Source organism: Meriones unguiculatus, chromosome 3 (genome assembly GCF_030254825.1).
Source record: "Meriones unguiculatus strain TT.TT164.6M chromosome 3, Bangor_MerUng_6.1, whole genome shotgun sequence".
Classification (NCBI taxonomy): domain Eukaryota; kingdom Metazoa; phylum Chordata; class Mammalia; order Rodentia; family Muridae; genus Meriones; species Meriones unguiculatus.
The window spans coordinates 170,482,588-170,500,435 of NC_083351.1; the positions used below are offsets into that span (position 1 = coordinate 170,482,588).

Consider the following 17,848-nt stretch of genomic DNA (forward strand, 5'->3'; position numbering starts at 1 on the left):
GGATGATTCATTCTTGCTCTGATCTCTGTCGTAGTCAAATTAAAACCTTGCTACTAAAGAGAAATTTGTTTCCACAAAGACATTTTGTAATATATCCTGCTTCTTCCAAGAAATATGTTGGACACATGATTTCATATTATTTAGACATAATATTAACACATGATAGTCCAGCCAAATTGTGAGAAATGTTGTACATGTAGTTTTCCCTCTCTCTCTGCCTCCTCTCTTTTCAGCATCACAGCAATGTAATCTCTCTGTTTATATGTAATTCATCTAAACATGGTTAATTTTATTTGAATTCTTTGCTTCCACATTGCTTCATTGTGGTTGGTAATTCTGACCAATATAAGGATGAAACATTTCTTCAAAGCAGCAGATGGGTTACTTCAATCAAAGCTGTAAATGTGTTAGCATTACATGTTAGCTTAAGAGCCAAGAATTATTTTGGTGTAGTGTCAGCCACCATTTTCTGTAGGCACACTTAGAATTGAGGGTACCACACAGCCATCTTGGAAACATTTCTTTCAAAATCTTTCTGGCGGTCTTTGTTCCCCAGTGTGAACAGAACTCTATCAGGACAAGGCCTACATGGTATCACCTTTCATAGTATTCTTTCATGTTTACCACAGTAACAGACACAATATGTTCTTCATATAAAATTCATTCAGTTTCCCGAGATAGACTGAGATGTCGTGCTTTTCATTGTATGTGCAATTAAGCAATAGGAAATACTCTCTTTTTCTACCTTTAACTTAGGATAATAGATATTTAATAATAATAACACAAAAATAAGTACATGAGGAAAAAATAAATAAAAAAGACTCCACTAGACCTCAATGGAACACTAGTGTCATGAGAGGGACATTCCAAGTTATTTGCCCATTATCATGGTACTTGACCGATGCTGAGCCACAGCAGCAAATGGGCAGTCAAGGACAGATGGTGTGTTCATAAGCAGAGTCAGAAAGTGCAACTGTAAAGCACGAACCCAGCTTCTACAATATCTGTCTTCATTACTGATTATGGAGCCTGCCAGGCATGGGAAGGTCAGGACCTACAGATCACTATGCTTCTCTCGTTACAGTGAGCGGTGTTCTTCATCTCTGCGCTCTTCTCTGTGAGTCTGTGAGCCTCAGGCCAGATCCTGAAGCTTTGCGTGATTCACTTCCCAGCTGGTATCGCTACCTTCTATGCCAACGATTTTAGCCTTTATCTGTGGCATTGTGTTCACTTTTTTTTTTTTCTCTCTGAAATAGTACAAAGATGTAGTTCTCAACCTGAAGTAGGATGGTGGCCACCAAGCGTTCTCTGAAGACATGAAATTCAGGCAATAATTATAGATAAACAGGATTTAGGGAGAGAGAAAGAGAGAGAGAGAGAGAGAGAGAGAGAAAGAGAGAGAGAGAGAGAGAGAGAGAGAGAGAGAACAGGAGGAAGAAGGGGAGAAGACAGGGGGAGGAAAGAGGAAGAGAAAGGGAAAGGCTGGCAAAGTATTCTGAACACTGTTTCTACCAAGGAAAATGCTGGTAGGGAGACGGGTGGGAAGAAATGACACAGATTTTAGAGCTGTTCGCAGTCACAGTCTGAGAGCGAAGGTGTTTCTACCAAGGAAAATGCTGGTAGGGAGACGGGTGGGAAGAAATGACACAGATTTTAGAGCTGTTCGCAGTCACAGTCTGAGAGCGAAGGTTTGTGGCTTCATATTTTATCCTAAGGAGTACAGGAAGCAAAGCTTTAACAAGGGTAAGCAGCAGACCTCCACACAGTCATGCCGCTGTGTGCGCATGCCCACGGATTTAGTGGGCCCTGGCTTCACTGAGGAAAACTACTCAAGAATAGCATGGGAGGCACAAGATAAAAGTCTGCTGGAATTGAGCAGTAATGACGTTTGGGGTGTGGATTTAGAATAGTGGTTGACTTAGAGGAAACTAATATTTGCCCCACATATTGCACGTATAGATTGCTTCCCCAGGACTTGGTGAAGAGCAAAAGAGATCACCGAATTAACTAAACTATTACAGTCTTGATGATGGCGTCTCTAAGAGTACTCGTGTCACACATATGTTAATGGATATCGTATGAAAATGTACAAAGCAGTTTTAAAATCAGAATTCTAAAGTACAGTTTAAATAAGGTTAAGGCAAAGTTTTTCAGTGCCTTTAACATACTAGTATATACTCTGGACTTTCTGAACTGTGAATGTGGAATTATAGTATTTTTACTGGACTTCTCGCAATCTCAATTAAAAACAGTTTATTAGATCACTAGGCAACTTATCAGATTTTATAGTAGACATAACTTGTTTGTGAGTTATTATAACTATCATATACAATTATAGAAATAAAAATTCTGGCATCAGTTAATTTTCACACAGTACTGCTCCAGGCAACCCACTACTATAATTACTTAATCTATTCAAAAATCATGTCCTGAGCTCTAATCTATACTAAGAATGTGCTGCACATTAGATTACAATAAAGCACCACAATGATGTTCGATCGAGCACACATTCATTCATATATATGTTCATTGATATTGTGTTCAGAATCCCCTCTGTATTTTTGTTGAATTAGTTCAATCCCAAATCCCCACATTTAACTCTTTGTTTACTCTTCCCTGCATTTAATATACCATTCATTACTTATGTTTGGCTGATTTGATAGGAGTAACTTACACATTTTGAAACACTGGTCAAATGTCTGTGTTCAGATGTCTGTATCCTTTAATTAGGCTTAACACAGTGTGAATTGGCTCCTGCTATTTATATTTAAAAACTTTATCATAGCTTGACTCCAATTCTGCATCTTCCCCATCTCCCTCTTCCTATCCTAATATTCACATTTTTCTTACTTTTTTTTTTTACTCATGGAGATAGTAAGTATCAAAACAAACAAACAAACAAACAAAAATCACATCTTCAAAGATACAACCAAAAACACATAGTTGATACCAACATACATATTTCCAAATATGAAATACCGAAGAACATTGTTTGCCTTTACTGCAAACTCTGCCGAGAACACACAAGGAAACCCTCTCAATTAACACTGCTTTCCTTTCTCTGGAAGTGTTTGCATTAATAGAAAGATGATCAAACAACAACAAAAAACCCTCTTAAAACTATATTGTTAATGCTGGCCAAGGGGCATGAGGCCTGCTGCTGTAACCTCTGTTGGCTGAAAGATTCCTGTTAATATTTGATCAGGTGTGGACTTTCAGTGTAGGGTAAAACCCTGATAATGATGGAAACTGCTCAGCTGAAGTGTTCGGACAATAATAATACTTTGTAGATCACTTACCCTGTGGAGCCTCAAATCTCAGACAGTTAAGTCTAGTTTTTACTGTTACTAGTTCATTTTTTTAAATAATAAGACATGTGGTATAAGGTTCTTGCAAAGGCATTTTCTGAACATTAGATTATATAGGTCATAATGAAAATTTTATAGTAAAGATTTTAACTGACAGCATGCTAACACTGTCAAAATAACTAACTTTAAAAACACACTTAAAAACATCCTTTAAAATGACTTTCTAATACAATTATTTATTTTAAAGGATCACACATTTGCAAAAGCTCTGTAATTGAGAAATAACATATATAATAGGAAGATAGACTATACATTACTAAAGTATATTTATTATACTGACATATTACATTGATATCTCTAACTCATATGTAGTCTTTTTTTTTTCCCCAGTTATACCCGAGTACTTTATTTTGTCAGTGGATAGAGGATCCAGACAGGAAAAAAAATCAAAGGAACAGAGGAATTAAACTATAATAAGGAAAAATTGATCTAATAAGATATTTACAGAACATGTTACTGATGGCTACTGAATACATTTTTTTTTAATTTCTCAGAGCCAGTGGATCATTATTCATGCCAGAACACATGTTAGGTCAGAAAAAAATGTCTTAATATAACGACCAGTCTATCAACAAACCAACCAAGCCCCTCAAAATAGAACATAATTAGAATCAAATTTACAAATTGTACAAACAGCACAAACTAAACAATATGATGAGCTGTTGAAGAAACAAAAGGAAAATTTCTTAAAACAGATGAGAATAGAACATGCAAAACAAACCAAAAACAACAACCCAACAAACAAAACCAAAGACCAATGAGAATAAAAGACAGATTTCAGGAGTTTCAGGAGAATCTTATAGATTATAAATACAAATAATCAGCCACAAAAACTACCAAGTATAGGAACAACATTTCAACACAAAACTTAAAGGTTACTTTTTTTCATGGCATTCATTTTTAATGTATGGCACCTCTAATGACAAAGCTAAGATTTCTTCTTATGTCTTATCTTTGCATTTTGTGTATGCGTAATATAGGTAACTATTAGTATTTTCAAATCATTTATTTAATTAAGATAAAATGATCTGTATCTCTCCAGGAAGTACCTAGATACAAGTAGCCAAATAGTAGAAACTAGGTTTCTTTCCTGATACAGCAAAAGAAGTAAATGTTGTCTGAAACATCATTTAGTAAAGAGTATTATACATAACTGTCCTGAGTCAGAAATATGGCGCTGTTTAACTGAACTCACATACATGTTGCTATAGCTGAGAAACTTAAATAGACCGCAGTTTTACCAAAGAGAAGAATGGCTTCAAATGGAAGTGAAAAAGAAAATATTCTTTTCCTTGTCCTGGTCTTTAAATACTTTCATGGTACAGAGGTGATTGTGTATCTCATCCTGACTAACTCAGCTGAAATTCTCAACTTGAATAGCATGCGTTATAATGGTATTTATTAGAAATAAGTGGTTCATTTTATTATTTGCACTTCAGCCATATCCTCTAAGTATATCTTCTTCTAATGTATCACCAAAGTATTAGAATGGTACAGAATACTGTCAAACTTGCAGAGACAAAATACATTAATAAAACAAGGAAATGTTTTGTTAACATGAAGGACCCCTTCTCAGAGAGTCAAACATACTTTCAAAAAGTTTACTATTGCACCCATAGTTATAAACTATATATGAATGGCTAGTTATGATTGATAGGGCCATGCATAAAATTAGAAATAGATTGAAATAAAATGTAACCTTCCACTTTCTACTTATTACTTGTGAAGAAAATTTATTTGGGCCATCCATAAGAAAAAATGTGCAACTGAAAATATATTATATATGATTAAACATCTGTTCATGTTATACCTCTCTGTAGCACAAAGTTTAGCACTAAAAGCCTCATTGTTATGTAGGTCAGGACCACAGAATGGGATACCTAGTGTCATCTGTGGTAGCTGTGGCTAGAGGTCCACTTCAAAGATAGCATCTTCATTCACACTGTGAGTGTCTAACTACTCTGACCAGCCCCCCTCCCCCTTCAAATGACAACTCATTCACCTGTGCTTTTCTGTGTGGCTTGGAGTTTTCATAGCTTGGTAATTTCAAAGTGGCTGCCTCTGTTACATGTGTGAACCAAAGGAAAACATAACCAGAGTTTTCCTTTGTATTCCATCTTGGAACGTTATGAGATTTAAGGAGGTGAAGAAGGAAGGATAATTTTTATGACATGTATAATGATGTTATCATGGTTCATAAATCTTGAACCTAAATGGTACTTATTTGTTTAGAAGCAGTGTTTACCATAGTAAATAACTGGAGTCAACCAAATCAGTTATCAGTACTGAAGTGAGTGAATGATGACTTTCTAACGACGGAGTCGGAGTCCTATGTTGCCCAAGGAGGTGGTGGAGGAATGGCCTAGTAGGCCATCGAAGTATTCCTTTGAAGGAAATATTTGAATTGTGCTCTTTTCCTATTTCTTTTGTACATTCTGGCCACCATGAGATAAACTGATTCTATCTGCCATGTGATCCCAGTCATCATATACAGGCCAAGGGAACCACCCAACCATGAGAGACATCAGTGAAACTTCCCAACTCTGAGATGCATCAATGGAGCCTTTCAATGATGAGAAGCATTGTAGGAGCCATCCAATTCCAAGACACATCAATAGACCCATCCAACTGTGAGAAGCATCGTGAAGCTATCCAGCTCTAAGTGGCATCTTCTGAAACCAGAAGCCAAAATAAACTCCTTCCCATTTAAGTTACTTATCTTGGATGTTTTGTTCCAGTAGTAAAAGCTGTCTCACACAATAACTGTAAATGTAAGACCTTTTCTAGCTAAAAGAGCTTTTAAGACACAGTCTTCTGGCCATTCACTACAGGATGGGCTCTAGAGCAAGAAGATATGCAAAAACAACAAAAGAAAAAAAAATCCTGACACTGTTCACTGTTTTCAATAAGCACATTCTCTTTGGAAACATTGGGCATTTTATTTTGAGATCATATTTGTTGTAATTCATTGAATTGTTCCATTGGTATTTGTGGACTTCAGGATTTTGATACTTAGGAAAGGAAGTCTGTGATTGTCATGAGAGGGCCTCTCATACAGAGACTACAGCTGCCTACATAGCCCATCAGATTCTGAGATCCACAGTACATTTGCAGGGAGGCCATATTTCCTTCAGGTTTCTGTGTCCAGTAGTTTACTTTGGTGGGATGTTTTGTTAGCTTCTTTCTGGGAGCCCCTACTCTCTATTATCTGTCCTTAGCTGAAAGTCTCGTATGTGACTTTGCTGAAGGTTCTGTTGACATGCCAGATTACTTCCATCTCTGTATTTATCAGTCTTGATCCCTCCTTTTCATTTTGTTGAGACATGGTCTCACAATGAATCCCAAGAAGGCCTTGAACTCTCCACATTCCTGCCTCAGGCTCCCAACTGGGTGATGACAGGCATTTGACACTGTGCCCAGTTCTACTTCCCTGATATCATACCTTATCTTGCTCCATGACTTGCAGCCAGATTTACATCCCAATGCTGCAATTTTAATTTGTTGTAACATTGTCTTAATTTTTACATTTTATTATCATATAGTAAAATCTTAGTTACAGATTAACTATAGAATATAATGGGTTTGCTATGACATCTTCATAATGTATATGTTCTTTGACCACCTTCGCCCCCAATTAGCATTCTCTTCTCACGACTCACTATTTTTGATCTTTGATAGTCAAAAAATAATTTTATTAAAACAACGTAGATTGAAAGAGCATCGTAAGGCAGACCTTGCTTTGAAAACATGATTAGAATGTGTTATACATAAAATGAATGCCATGACATACTTATATATGTACATAATGTACTTTGATCATAGTCCCTTTTTTTCTCGGTCCCCCTTCTGCCCCTACCTCTTCCCAACCAGACACCCTTATAATTTCCTATCTCTTCCCCTTTTCTTCTGTAACCTATTAAGATTAATTAGGATTGTTTAAAGGAGCATGGGAACCTTACCAGTTGATATGCTACTGCAGAAAATGACTCTCCCACCCTCATTACCTGCAGTAGGGGTGCATCCCTTCCCACTAACAGAGAGTTGGCGGACCCAGCCTTGTGAGTTGATGACAATTCTCCCGCAGCGTGCATGGTGCATGGTGTCTTCCAGCACCGAGGGCAAGGCTGCGGGAGGAACCTTCTAGCCTAGTTCTATCTTGGTTCCTCTATGCTCTTGGACTAACACATGTAGCATTTTCAGTAATAGGGTCTTATTATGTAGTTCCCGTGGGAAACTAATGACATTGGTCATAACCTGTATTGTTTTGGGAACTATAGGGCCCTTCTTGGTCAACAGCTCACAGGGAGCCATCCCATCCCTGGAACTGGGATTTTCATTTAATGACCCATGTCTTCTGGGAATAGCTTTATCCAACTTTATGAGCTGCCTCTGTTCAAAGTGCATCAAACCTTTCTGTTACAGTTATTTCTATGTAAAGGTGTTTGTTTCTCTCTTAACCTAGCTAGCACACAAATAATTGAGACTCTATAATTCTTTTTTAATAATTACTTCACAGCACAAGAACTGAGCAGTTATTACTCAATCCTTAACACTCTAAAGTGTTAGGATTTCCTCCCAGCATGCATCCCAGGATATTTGCATTTTATAGCTTTCCTGTTGAGTTCTTTGTCCAGGTGTTAACTGGTCTTCGGGCCATGGCTGAATCCCCTGGCAGAATCCCCTACTTCCTCTTCTAACTCCTCCTCCTCTGACTGGCAGGATGTCCAGCCCTGTTTTCTCCCTTGCTCAGTGATTGGCTGTAAGCTGCTTTATTGACATATCAGGGGAGCATTGGGGAGCATAATTTATACACTATTAAGACGAGATTCTCAGAAGGCTTGCAACCAGATGTGGGGGAGTCATATTTGTATTACACAATAGCCGTATCCTATGCCTTTTTAATAATTTCTTTAACTGTCTTTATCTCCTAATTCCCATGCTAATCTTTCTTGTTTTAGACCGTTCCTTTTCCTATCCATATATTCAGACACCTCGTTTCTAATGCAAGACAGCCCCTTTTTGCCCAAGCAGTTGTGAAAAATGCCCTGACGGACTCCCGCTTTGCCTGCTGGAATTCCACCATATCAGATTCTCCATCCCCACATGTGGGCACTTTAAAATATTCAAGAAGCACACACAGACTATATAAAGATGCTGAGCCTCAAGGCAGCCATTTGCTTGAGTCATTCGCTTGAGGCACTACACTGTACCAATCTTAGTGTTTTGTAGGGCTGATTGATCGACTTTCTTAGGTAGCCTAGAAACAGGCATGACAAACTGGAGGTTGCTTTTTTGAATCTGTGCTTTCATGGTATCAATAGAACCAACCTCTATAGTCCCAACTTTCTTTGCTTAAAATAAAGATAAAATGAATTTTTTACAATACTTTTACTCATCTATTGTTTTAAAATTTACTCTCTTCAAAATGTAAAGAAAGGGGACTACAGAAGCAGGGCAATGTTTAGTCAGTGAGATGCAGGTTTAGAGCTGAATGCCAACTGATGAAAACCAAGCTACTCAATCTCATTATGTTCTCTTTAAGCTTTGATTAACGAGTAAGTGAAAGTGTAACTGCACTCAACAGCTAAAAAGAATTATTCACATTCTAATAGATTGGACACTAGATTTGGTCTAATAATTATTAGGACCTTTGTATGGAAATGTATCTTAATGATTAATCTAAATCTGCTTATTTTAACACTCCAGCTTTTACATTTAAAATCACAAGACATCTAATATAAACGTCACAATTACTAGAACTGTTTCAGTGAAGTCTTAAGCACTAAACTCTCCAAAATAAGTTTCTTCTTTATTTTTTCCATGCTCTTCCCTTTTGTTATTTATTCCTCTTCAAGTGATAATTATGTGTGTCTATGATACGATGTGTAAACAACGTGCTTAACCTTTAAAACCAGTAGCTCAGTTGTCGAGAATTAAAAATATGTTTATGGTCATTCATGCCAGATTATATAAATGCTTTTAGCTAATGATTAAACACAGTCAGTAAAAATTAACTCGACCGCATATAACTTTTAGCCCATTTGAACACGTAGTTGCCTGTAAACAGAGATGAGGTATTTGCCTTTATAAAACTCAACCCTGAGATTTTGTAACATACCCACTTCTTCTTGAGGAAGTAAATTCCTTTGTGATATTTATTTAAGCAAAGTTTCTCAGGTCACTGGTTAAAAGAAAACAAAACAAAAGAAAACAAAAAAACCCTAGTTATTTAGGTATACCGTGTGTTAAACTCATAAGAACTTCCCACCACAACCTCTATGCTAATTTTCTGTTCAGATGAGGAGTTGCAGGCTCTCAGTCTTCAGGTGTGATAGGAACCATTTGCTGTGTAATTGTTTTTCTCTTCTGTAAATAGCTTCATAACTACAGACTGTTATTCTTCCTCTGTACAATATTATTAATTCTGCTTTTAATACTATGTTACTGTTTTTACAAGTTGTAGAGTAGGAAGGAGCTTAGAGATTACTTAACCTACCATGGAACCCAGGTTAGAAAAGCATGGTGACTCAAATTAATTGGGAGATGTAATATTTCAGTTTAATTTTCGTTATCTCATGTATCCACTTATGATATTTAACAGTAGGCTGTGAAAAATAAGTTAAACTTTAAGCCATACTTTCCCGGAAAATCTTTAAAATATTAATATTCAATATAAAGTTAAAATTTAGTTTGGTCTCTCAACCAATCATAAAATGCCTTTTCCCCCAAATAGGGAAGAAGTTTTAGGTAGTGAATTAACTGTTAACATTCATGGCATATTGTACCAGCGGCCATATCTTGACACACTAGTTGTTCTGTAGTTCATAGAGTTCATAGCTGGGTAAGACAGTTGAAGACACTTTCTCCTCAGCAGTCTGTCTCACAACTTCTAATACTATGGAAGCCAGTCATCAGGAAGGAATCTTCATGGTCAGTACTGACTTGGGTATGATGTCTTTAACAATGGGATTTTTTACCACTTATTCTAATAAGCAATCAAGAGCAATGGTAGTTGTTGAATCAATTTAGGAGTCCCCTGAGATGAACTTTTTTTGATGAGATGTTGAGGGTGGGTGGGTAGGAAGGTAGGATAGATCTGGAAGCATTGGGTGGAATATAGTAAAAAATACAGTATATGAAACTATCAAAAATAACTAAAATAAAAAAACAAACTTGACAGTAGATAAAACAAAATATAAATTCTTTTCAATCCAATTTAAAAAAACGTTCAAGTGAGATTAATACAGGCTGTGTTACTATCCTGGTAGCAAGAACTCCTCTGCTTTCTTCTTTGTTTTTATTTAGTACTTCCTAGTTATTCCGACATGTCTGTGTTAAAACCTTACGCTCTAGCAAGAGATTCAGGCCTGAAAGACTTCTACTAGTGAACTGTCCCCACCAATCTGGTCTCATGCAGTTTTATGCCTAACACACCTGGGATAGTTCTGGTCCTTCTTTGCATTCTCACAAATATCCAGCCCCAGAAAGAATAACAACAAAATAGTTGCTGTCTTAGTTAGGGCTTTATTGCTGTGAGGAGACACCGTGACCACAGCAACTCTTATAAAGGAAAACATTTAATTGGGGCTGGCCTTCAGTTTCAGAGGTTTAGTCCATTGTCATCATGGTAGGAAGCACAGCAGTGTGCAGGCAGACACCGTGCTGGAGAAGGAGCTGAGATTTCTACATCTTGATCCACATGGAACAGAAGGAGACTACCACACTAGACCTAACTTGTACATATGGAACCTCAAAGCCCTCCTTCTCTGTGACACATTTCCTCTCACGAGGCCACACCTCCTAATAGTGCCATTCCCTATGGGCCAAGCATTCAAACACATGAGTCTATGGGGCCAAACCTATTCAAACCACCACAGTTGCAAAATGTGTTATCAAGTGGATTACTTACACCAAGTATTATGAGTACAAATACATTATATAAGTATAAATATAATGTATAAAGATAGTTCATATTATATTTTTATACACATTTCACATATATATCCTATAGAAAGTAAGCTTGAACAGTGCATTGAAACTGGTGATGATTGCTATATGTTGTGTTGTAAGACAGAAGTTAGTGATCAAACTGGACTTTAAAATAACATATACAATTCTGAGGGTTTACAATTAAATAAAATATGACAAAGAGGCAATAAAAGTAAACTTCCCATGTAGAAGCTTGGGAATTCTGGAATGTCTTTGAGCAAGAATTGGACCTATTCCTTTCTTAATTTAAATTTTCTTATTGGTATATATTCCTTATACACACTTCTGGGTTTCATGAAGAATTTTATTTATCAAATTACATCATGTGTTCTGACTACTTTTACTCCCTAGATCATCCTTTGTTTTCACCTCCCACTTCTCCTCTACTAGTTTGACTACATATGTAGACAGTTCTCAGAAGATGAAGTATTAATGGAAAATAAGTGTGTGAGCCATACTGAGCCATCCAGGAAGTGAAAATTAAACCCACACTGAGATTTCATCTTATCCTTGTAAGAATGGTGCATGAGGAAAACAAATAGCAACCAATGCTCGTCAGCTTATGAGGGAAATGAGACCCTTATATATCGCTGGTGGGATTTATTAGCCCAACCACTGTGAAAACCAGGGAGTATCTTAACTGGATAGCCATTTTATCAATTTTATGTTTTCTTTATGAGTAATAGTTACTCGTAAAATAGTTAACTCTAATAAGTTAAGTTAAAAATACAGCTTATCAGAAAAGCAGTTATTACAGATTCAAAAACAAAGTTGAGGTTGTTACAGTGTTCTTAGAAATAACTCCTTATAAACCACCCATTGGGATTGGGTGGTTTGTTTCTGTAATATAATATTGTTAGTTCTGACTGATGGACTTGCAAGAAAAACTGTTAAAGCTTCACAGACAGTTTATAGTACACTGTAGTTAACTTTTTTTTTTTTTTGTTACATTTGTCTTTGTTCAAATCAAGCTTGGATAGTCATGTTGGTGAGACCCTATGGCATAGCTTCTCACATTACTAGAAGACAAGCTCCCACAGCAAACTCTCTGATCCTCTGGCTTTTGCAGTCCTTTCACTCCTATTTGACTGGCTGGTTATTCTCTATGTGTGGTGTTTGCGTGTGTTGTGTGTGTGTGTGTGTGTGTGTGTGTGTGTGTGTGTGGTGTGTGTGTGTGTGTTTGTGTTTGTGTGTTACCACCAAAGCATGTAGATCAGAAGACAGCTTTGAGGAGTTATTTTTTTTTTCCCTTGCATTCTGTGGGTCCTAGAGAATGAACTCAGGTTGTCAGGCTTGGCTGCAAATGCCTTTACCTGCTGATCAGTCTCACAGGTCCCATCTTACCTGTTAAATTCAAAGCTCTGTCTTTTCCTGCTTAGCCTCCCCTCACCCCTGCTTTAATCCAATCTTTCTCATCTCCAGATGGAGCTTTATAACAGCCCCCTTGTGAATTCTTCTAATGTTGTTCTTTTCTACCTACATTTCTCAAAGCTGCTAAATATTCTTTCTAATTTGACTGTCTTATTTTGTTGTGTAAAATTGGTGTGGTTTAACACTTTTATGAAGCCCAGAAGCCCTCTCTGAACGATATTACAGCTTTGTGGTTATAACGAGTTTTAGAACAACCTTAATAACAATAAAGCCTACAAAATGGTATCATTTCACCTTTCCCTTTGTGGGCATTCTTACCAGGTCACAGAGGAAGGCAATGCAGCAATCCTGAATGGAGACCTGATAGGTAGGGTCAGATGGATGGGAAGGAGGACCTCCCCTCTCTTTGGTCTGGGGGTGGGTCATGAAAGGAGAAGTGGGAAGAAGGGTGGGGTTGGGAGGGGTCAAGGGAGTAGACTACAATTGGGATACAAAGTGAATTAATTGTAATTAATGAAAAGGTATAAAAAACCCAAAATGGTATCATTTATTAATGTTCTGTCATTTCTACCCCCTTTTTTTGCATTTACTTTCTGACTGCCTTGACATTACCTGAGGTTACCTTAAAGCCTTACCCCTGCATTCGTTGCAATTACAAGGACTTTTCTCCCTTCCCAGCCCCACAATGACTCACAGGCTTATCATTCACCCTCCAGTTTAAGCAGAACTAGTGCGAATGTAAATGTTCTTCCTTGATAGGACAGAATATTTTCTCATGAACCGCTCTGTCCACATTTTTGCTGATAGTTATCACTGCTGAGATTATCTATGTTCCTTCATGTAACCACAGGCAAGCTGGGGGCAGCAACTGGGACTTACTTTTCTCTGTTCCCTAATAAAGCTTCTGATTAAAAATAGAAACACAATAAAATATATGTGTTGAGTATTTAAAAAATTGTCATGCGAACACAAAGATTATTCTTTCACTGAGCATTATTCAACTTACTTTTCACTATTTGGTTCAATGTTGCTACGATGATCTTTCTTTATAAAACTTCAAAAATTATTTTAACTGATGTGTATGGCTGTTTTGGCTGCCTGTATGTATATATGTGTGCGCGCAGTATGAGTACCTAATGCCTATGGAGGCTAAAAGGCATCAGTCTACTATGGATTTACAGGTGGCTATGAGCCACCATGTAGGTGCCGGGAATTGAACCTGGGTCCTCTGCAAGAGTGCAAATCCTCTCTTAAAAGCTAAGGTATCTCACGAGCCCTCTGTGATCATTTTTCTCTTTCATTTGTAGCATATTTTTACTTATTTTATGATAAGAAGCTCTTCCAGTAGTTTTACTCACCAAGAGGGGTAAAGTTTTCAGTGGGGTATCAGTCAGATTTCTAGTTTTATATGTCACAAGAGTGTATTGTCTTCAGCATCGGGGTCTTACTGTCAAGTTATGTAGGGTAAAAAAAAATTGCATTGGCCTGTAATGTTTGAGATGTCTATGTTGAGCTCTTTGACAATGATTAAAAAGATATGATCTAGTCCTGGTTGTGGGAATTTTATTGGTACAATATGACATGTAGCTGACTCTAGCCTATCAGGTCTCATCGGGACTGAATGCACTGACTTCCTCTGTGGCCTGGTAAGGCTGCTCTCCCATTGATCTTAGCCATGCTGATGGGTGTAAGGTGAAATCTCAGGGTCGTTTTGATTTGCATTTCCCTGATGACTAAGGACATTGTGCATATCTTTAAGTGTTTCTCTGCCATTTGATATTCCTCTATTGAGAATTCTCTGCTTGGTTCCGTACCACATTTTTTAATTGGATTACTTGATTTGTTGCTTTTTAACTTCTTGAGTTCTTTATATATTCTGAATATTAGCCCTCTGTCAGATAGAGGGTTGGTGAAGATCTTTTCCCAGTCTGTAGGCTGTCGATTTGTTCGGATGACAGTGTTCTTTGCTTTACAGAAGCTTTTCAGTTTCATGAGGTCTCATTTATTAATTGTTGATCTTAGAGCCTGTGCTGTTGGTGTTCTATTCAGGAAGTTGTCTCCTGTGCCAATGAGAATGGCTAAGATAAAAAACTCAAGTAACAACCCATGCTGGAGAGGATGTAGAGAAAGGGGGATTCTCCTCAATTGCTGGTGGGAATGTAATCTTACGCAACTACTTTGGAAATCAATCTGGCACTTTCTCAGACAATTAGGAATAGTGCTACCTCAAGATGCAGCTATACCACTCCTAGGCATATTTCCAAAATATTGGCAAGTATACAACAAGGACATTTGCTCAACCATGCTCATAGCAGCTTTATTCGTAATATTCAGAATCTGGAAACAACCCAGATGCCCCTCAGTTGAGGAATGGACACAGAAATTGTGGTACATTTATACAATGGAATACCACTAATCAATTAAAAATAAGGAAATCATGAAATTTGCAGGCAAATAGTGGGAACTAGTTAAAATCATCATGAGTGAGGTAACCCAGAAACAGAAAGATACACATGCTATATACTCACTTATAAGTGTATATTAGACATATAATATAGGATAAACATATTAAAATCTGTACACCTAAAGAAGCTAAGCAAGAAGGAAGACCCTGGGTAAGATGCTCAATTTTCATTCAGGATAGACAAACAGGATGGACATTGGAAAAGTGAGAAAACAGGGAACAGGTCGGAAGCCTACTACAGAGGGCCTCTGAAAGACTCTATCCAACAGGGTATCAAAGCAGATGCTGAGACTCATAGCCAAAATTTGGGCAGGGTGCAGGAAATCTTATGAAAAAAGGGAAAGATGAAAAACTGGAGGGGACAGGAGCTCCAAAAGCAAAGCAACAGAACCAAAAAATTCTGTGCACATGGATCTTTTCTGAGACTGACACTCCAACCAAGAACCATGCATGGAGATAACCCAGAACCCCTGCAGCTCAGATCCCATGGCAGCTCAGTGTCCAAGTGGGTTCCCTGGTAAGGGGAATAGGGACTGTCTCTGACATGAACTCAGTGGCTGGCTCTTTGATCACCTCCCCCCGATGGGGGAGCAGCCTTACCAGGCCACAAAAGAAACAATGCAGCCAGTCCTGATGAGACCTGATAGACTAGGATCAGATGGAAGGGGAGAAGGACCTTCCCTATCAGTGGACTGGGTTGGGGGGGGAGGCATGAGAGGAAAAGAGGGAGGGAGGGATTTGGAAGGAGATAAGGGAGGAGGCTATTGCTGGAATACAAAGTGAATAAATTATAACAAATTAATTAATTAATTTTAAAAAACAAATATTTCAAAAACATGTTTTTAAGTCTGAGAAACCAAGTACGATTTTTGTAATGTGTTTTTTACAGGACACTCGCAAGCGCTGGTAAGGAGCTGCATGACAACTTTCTGAAGGCCCTAGCAATGAGAGAAGAAGATAATCGCAATGGGAAAGTGAGTGTAAGTACATTTTACCGCAAAATTAAAGTGGTGTTCAAGCACACAGTTAAAATGGATGATATATCCCGGAATATCTTCCATAAAAAGCAGTTTATGTACAGGCAAGGGAGAAGGCGCAGTAGGTAAAGGTGCTTGCTCTGAAGATCACCAGGACCCGCGTGATGGAAAGGGGGAGCTGACTAGCTGGCACTGTCCTCTCATCTCCACTGCATGCTCAGCACATGTGCACTCTGCCCCCCCAAATAAGTCAATGTGATATGATACACCATGGGTATTAGATATGGCTGCATTTGTATATTGTGTTAGTAGTGTGTGGGTTTTCTTTTTTTATCATTTATGTTTTTTTTCATTTATGTTTATAATAGTAGCAAAATTTAAAAAAAATAAGATTCTGAACATGTTTAACGAGAAAAATGAACATACTTTGCGGGCTTGTTGTTTTCTCCCATTTGTGTTGATCCCACGTCAAATAGTCCACCTTCTCTTCACCCCATCCCCTATGACCTCCTAGTTCCATAACGCACTGATTTTAAGATTTTGCTTGGTGTTGTTCCCAAGAGCTGCCTGATGGATGCTTCTGTGGTCTCACTTACAGCCTTCCACTGGGGATGATATTGAAACCACACAATAGAAAGATGTAATTTTGAACCATCCAAGGAGACCATGCTTCTATATTTTTAAAACGTGTGCCAGTTTGTACAGGCAATGATCCCCCATATTATTCAGAAGAAATATTTACTTTAAGTCATTGTATATTATTAATTACAACAGTTTTTATAAGTCTTATAAATATAAAGTTTATATTATAAATAGAAGTCTCTGTTATAAACAAGTTATAAAAAGAGAAATACTCATACTGAAATGGCCATGACTGACTTAGAGAAAATTAACAGAAATAGTGTAAAGGAAAATTTATAGCCAAAGAATAACTGCAAAAAGTATTTTACTTTACCAATAGTCTCTCAGGAAAAAATATAATTTCCTTCACTATTATGCCTACTGGTAATTTCACATGTGGACAAAACCCTCAGTGTATCATGGATGGAGTGGAAGAATATTAGTCATGTTCTGATTAGAAAACAGAATTTAATCTAGGCTTCAAGTAGAGCAAGAGATTCTTCTAAACATCTAGGGAGAGCTTTTCCAAAAGTGAGGTAGAAATATAAATAGAAACTTGGCTTGAAGCAGTCATGTACATTACAATAGAAAAGTTATGAGTTTGTCTGATTCTTAACCAAAGTATTATCTAGAAGGGAGAAAGAAATGCAGAAAAATGTGTCATCACAGCAGTCCTTGTTACGGGCTCTTGGGAGGAGCCATTCTCAGTGGTTCTCAGCACCATGTAGACTGGAAAGGTACACATTGTATTTGTTCCATTCTGATAGATTTTCAAAATCGACATGAATGAATTTTCCCTATAGTAAGGAAATACACAGCAGATTCTCCAGGGCCAAAAAATATAGACCACAGTTAGACAATAGAACGAGTAAGCAAAGCCAACTTTGAACACCTTAACCCCACATTTTTTTTCAGATTTTATTATTAATTTTAGTGTGTGTGTGTGTGTGTGTGTGTGTGTGTGTGTGTGTGTGTGTGCATATGAGTGAATGTAATCTTGGAGGCCAGAGACAAGTCAAATCCCATAGAGCTGGGTTCCAGGCAGTTGCCAACTGTCA

General features: G+C 37.6%; 1 protein-coding gene across 3 annotated transcripts in view; it reads left to right on the forward strand.

Annotated features, from left to right (window-relative positions):
* Positions 1-17,848, forward strand: part of Cfap299 (cilia and flagella associated protein 299) — a 567,892-nt gene that overhangs the window by 180,593 nt on the left and 369,451 nt on the right. For 2 of the 3 annotated variants that reach the window (XM_060378758.1, XM_060378757.1), the window contains exon 3: positions 16,082-16,172. In XM_060378758.1, the coding sequence (XP_060234741.1) occupies positions 16,082-16,172 (91 nt within the window). The remainder of the gene's footprint in view (positions 1-16,081; positions 16,173-17,848) is intronic. The other variant, XM_060378759.1, reaches the window with a different exon arrangement.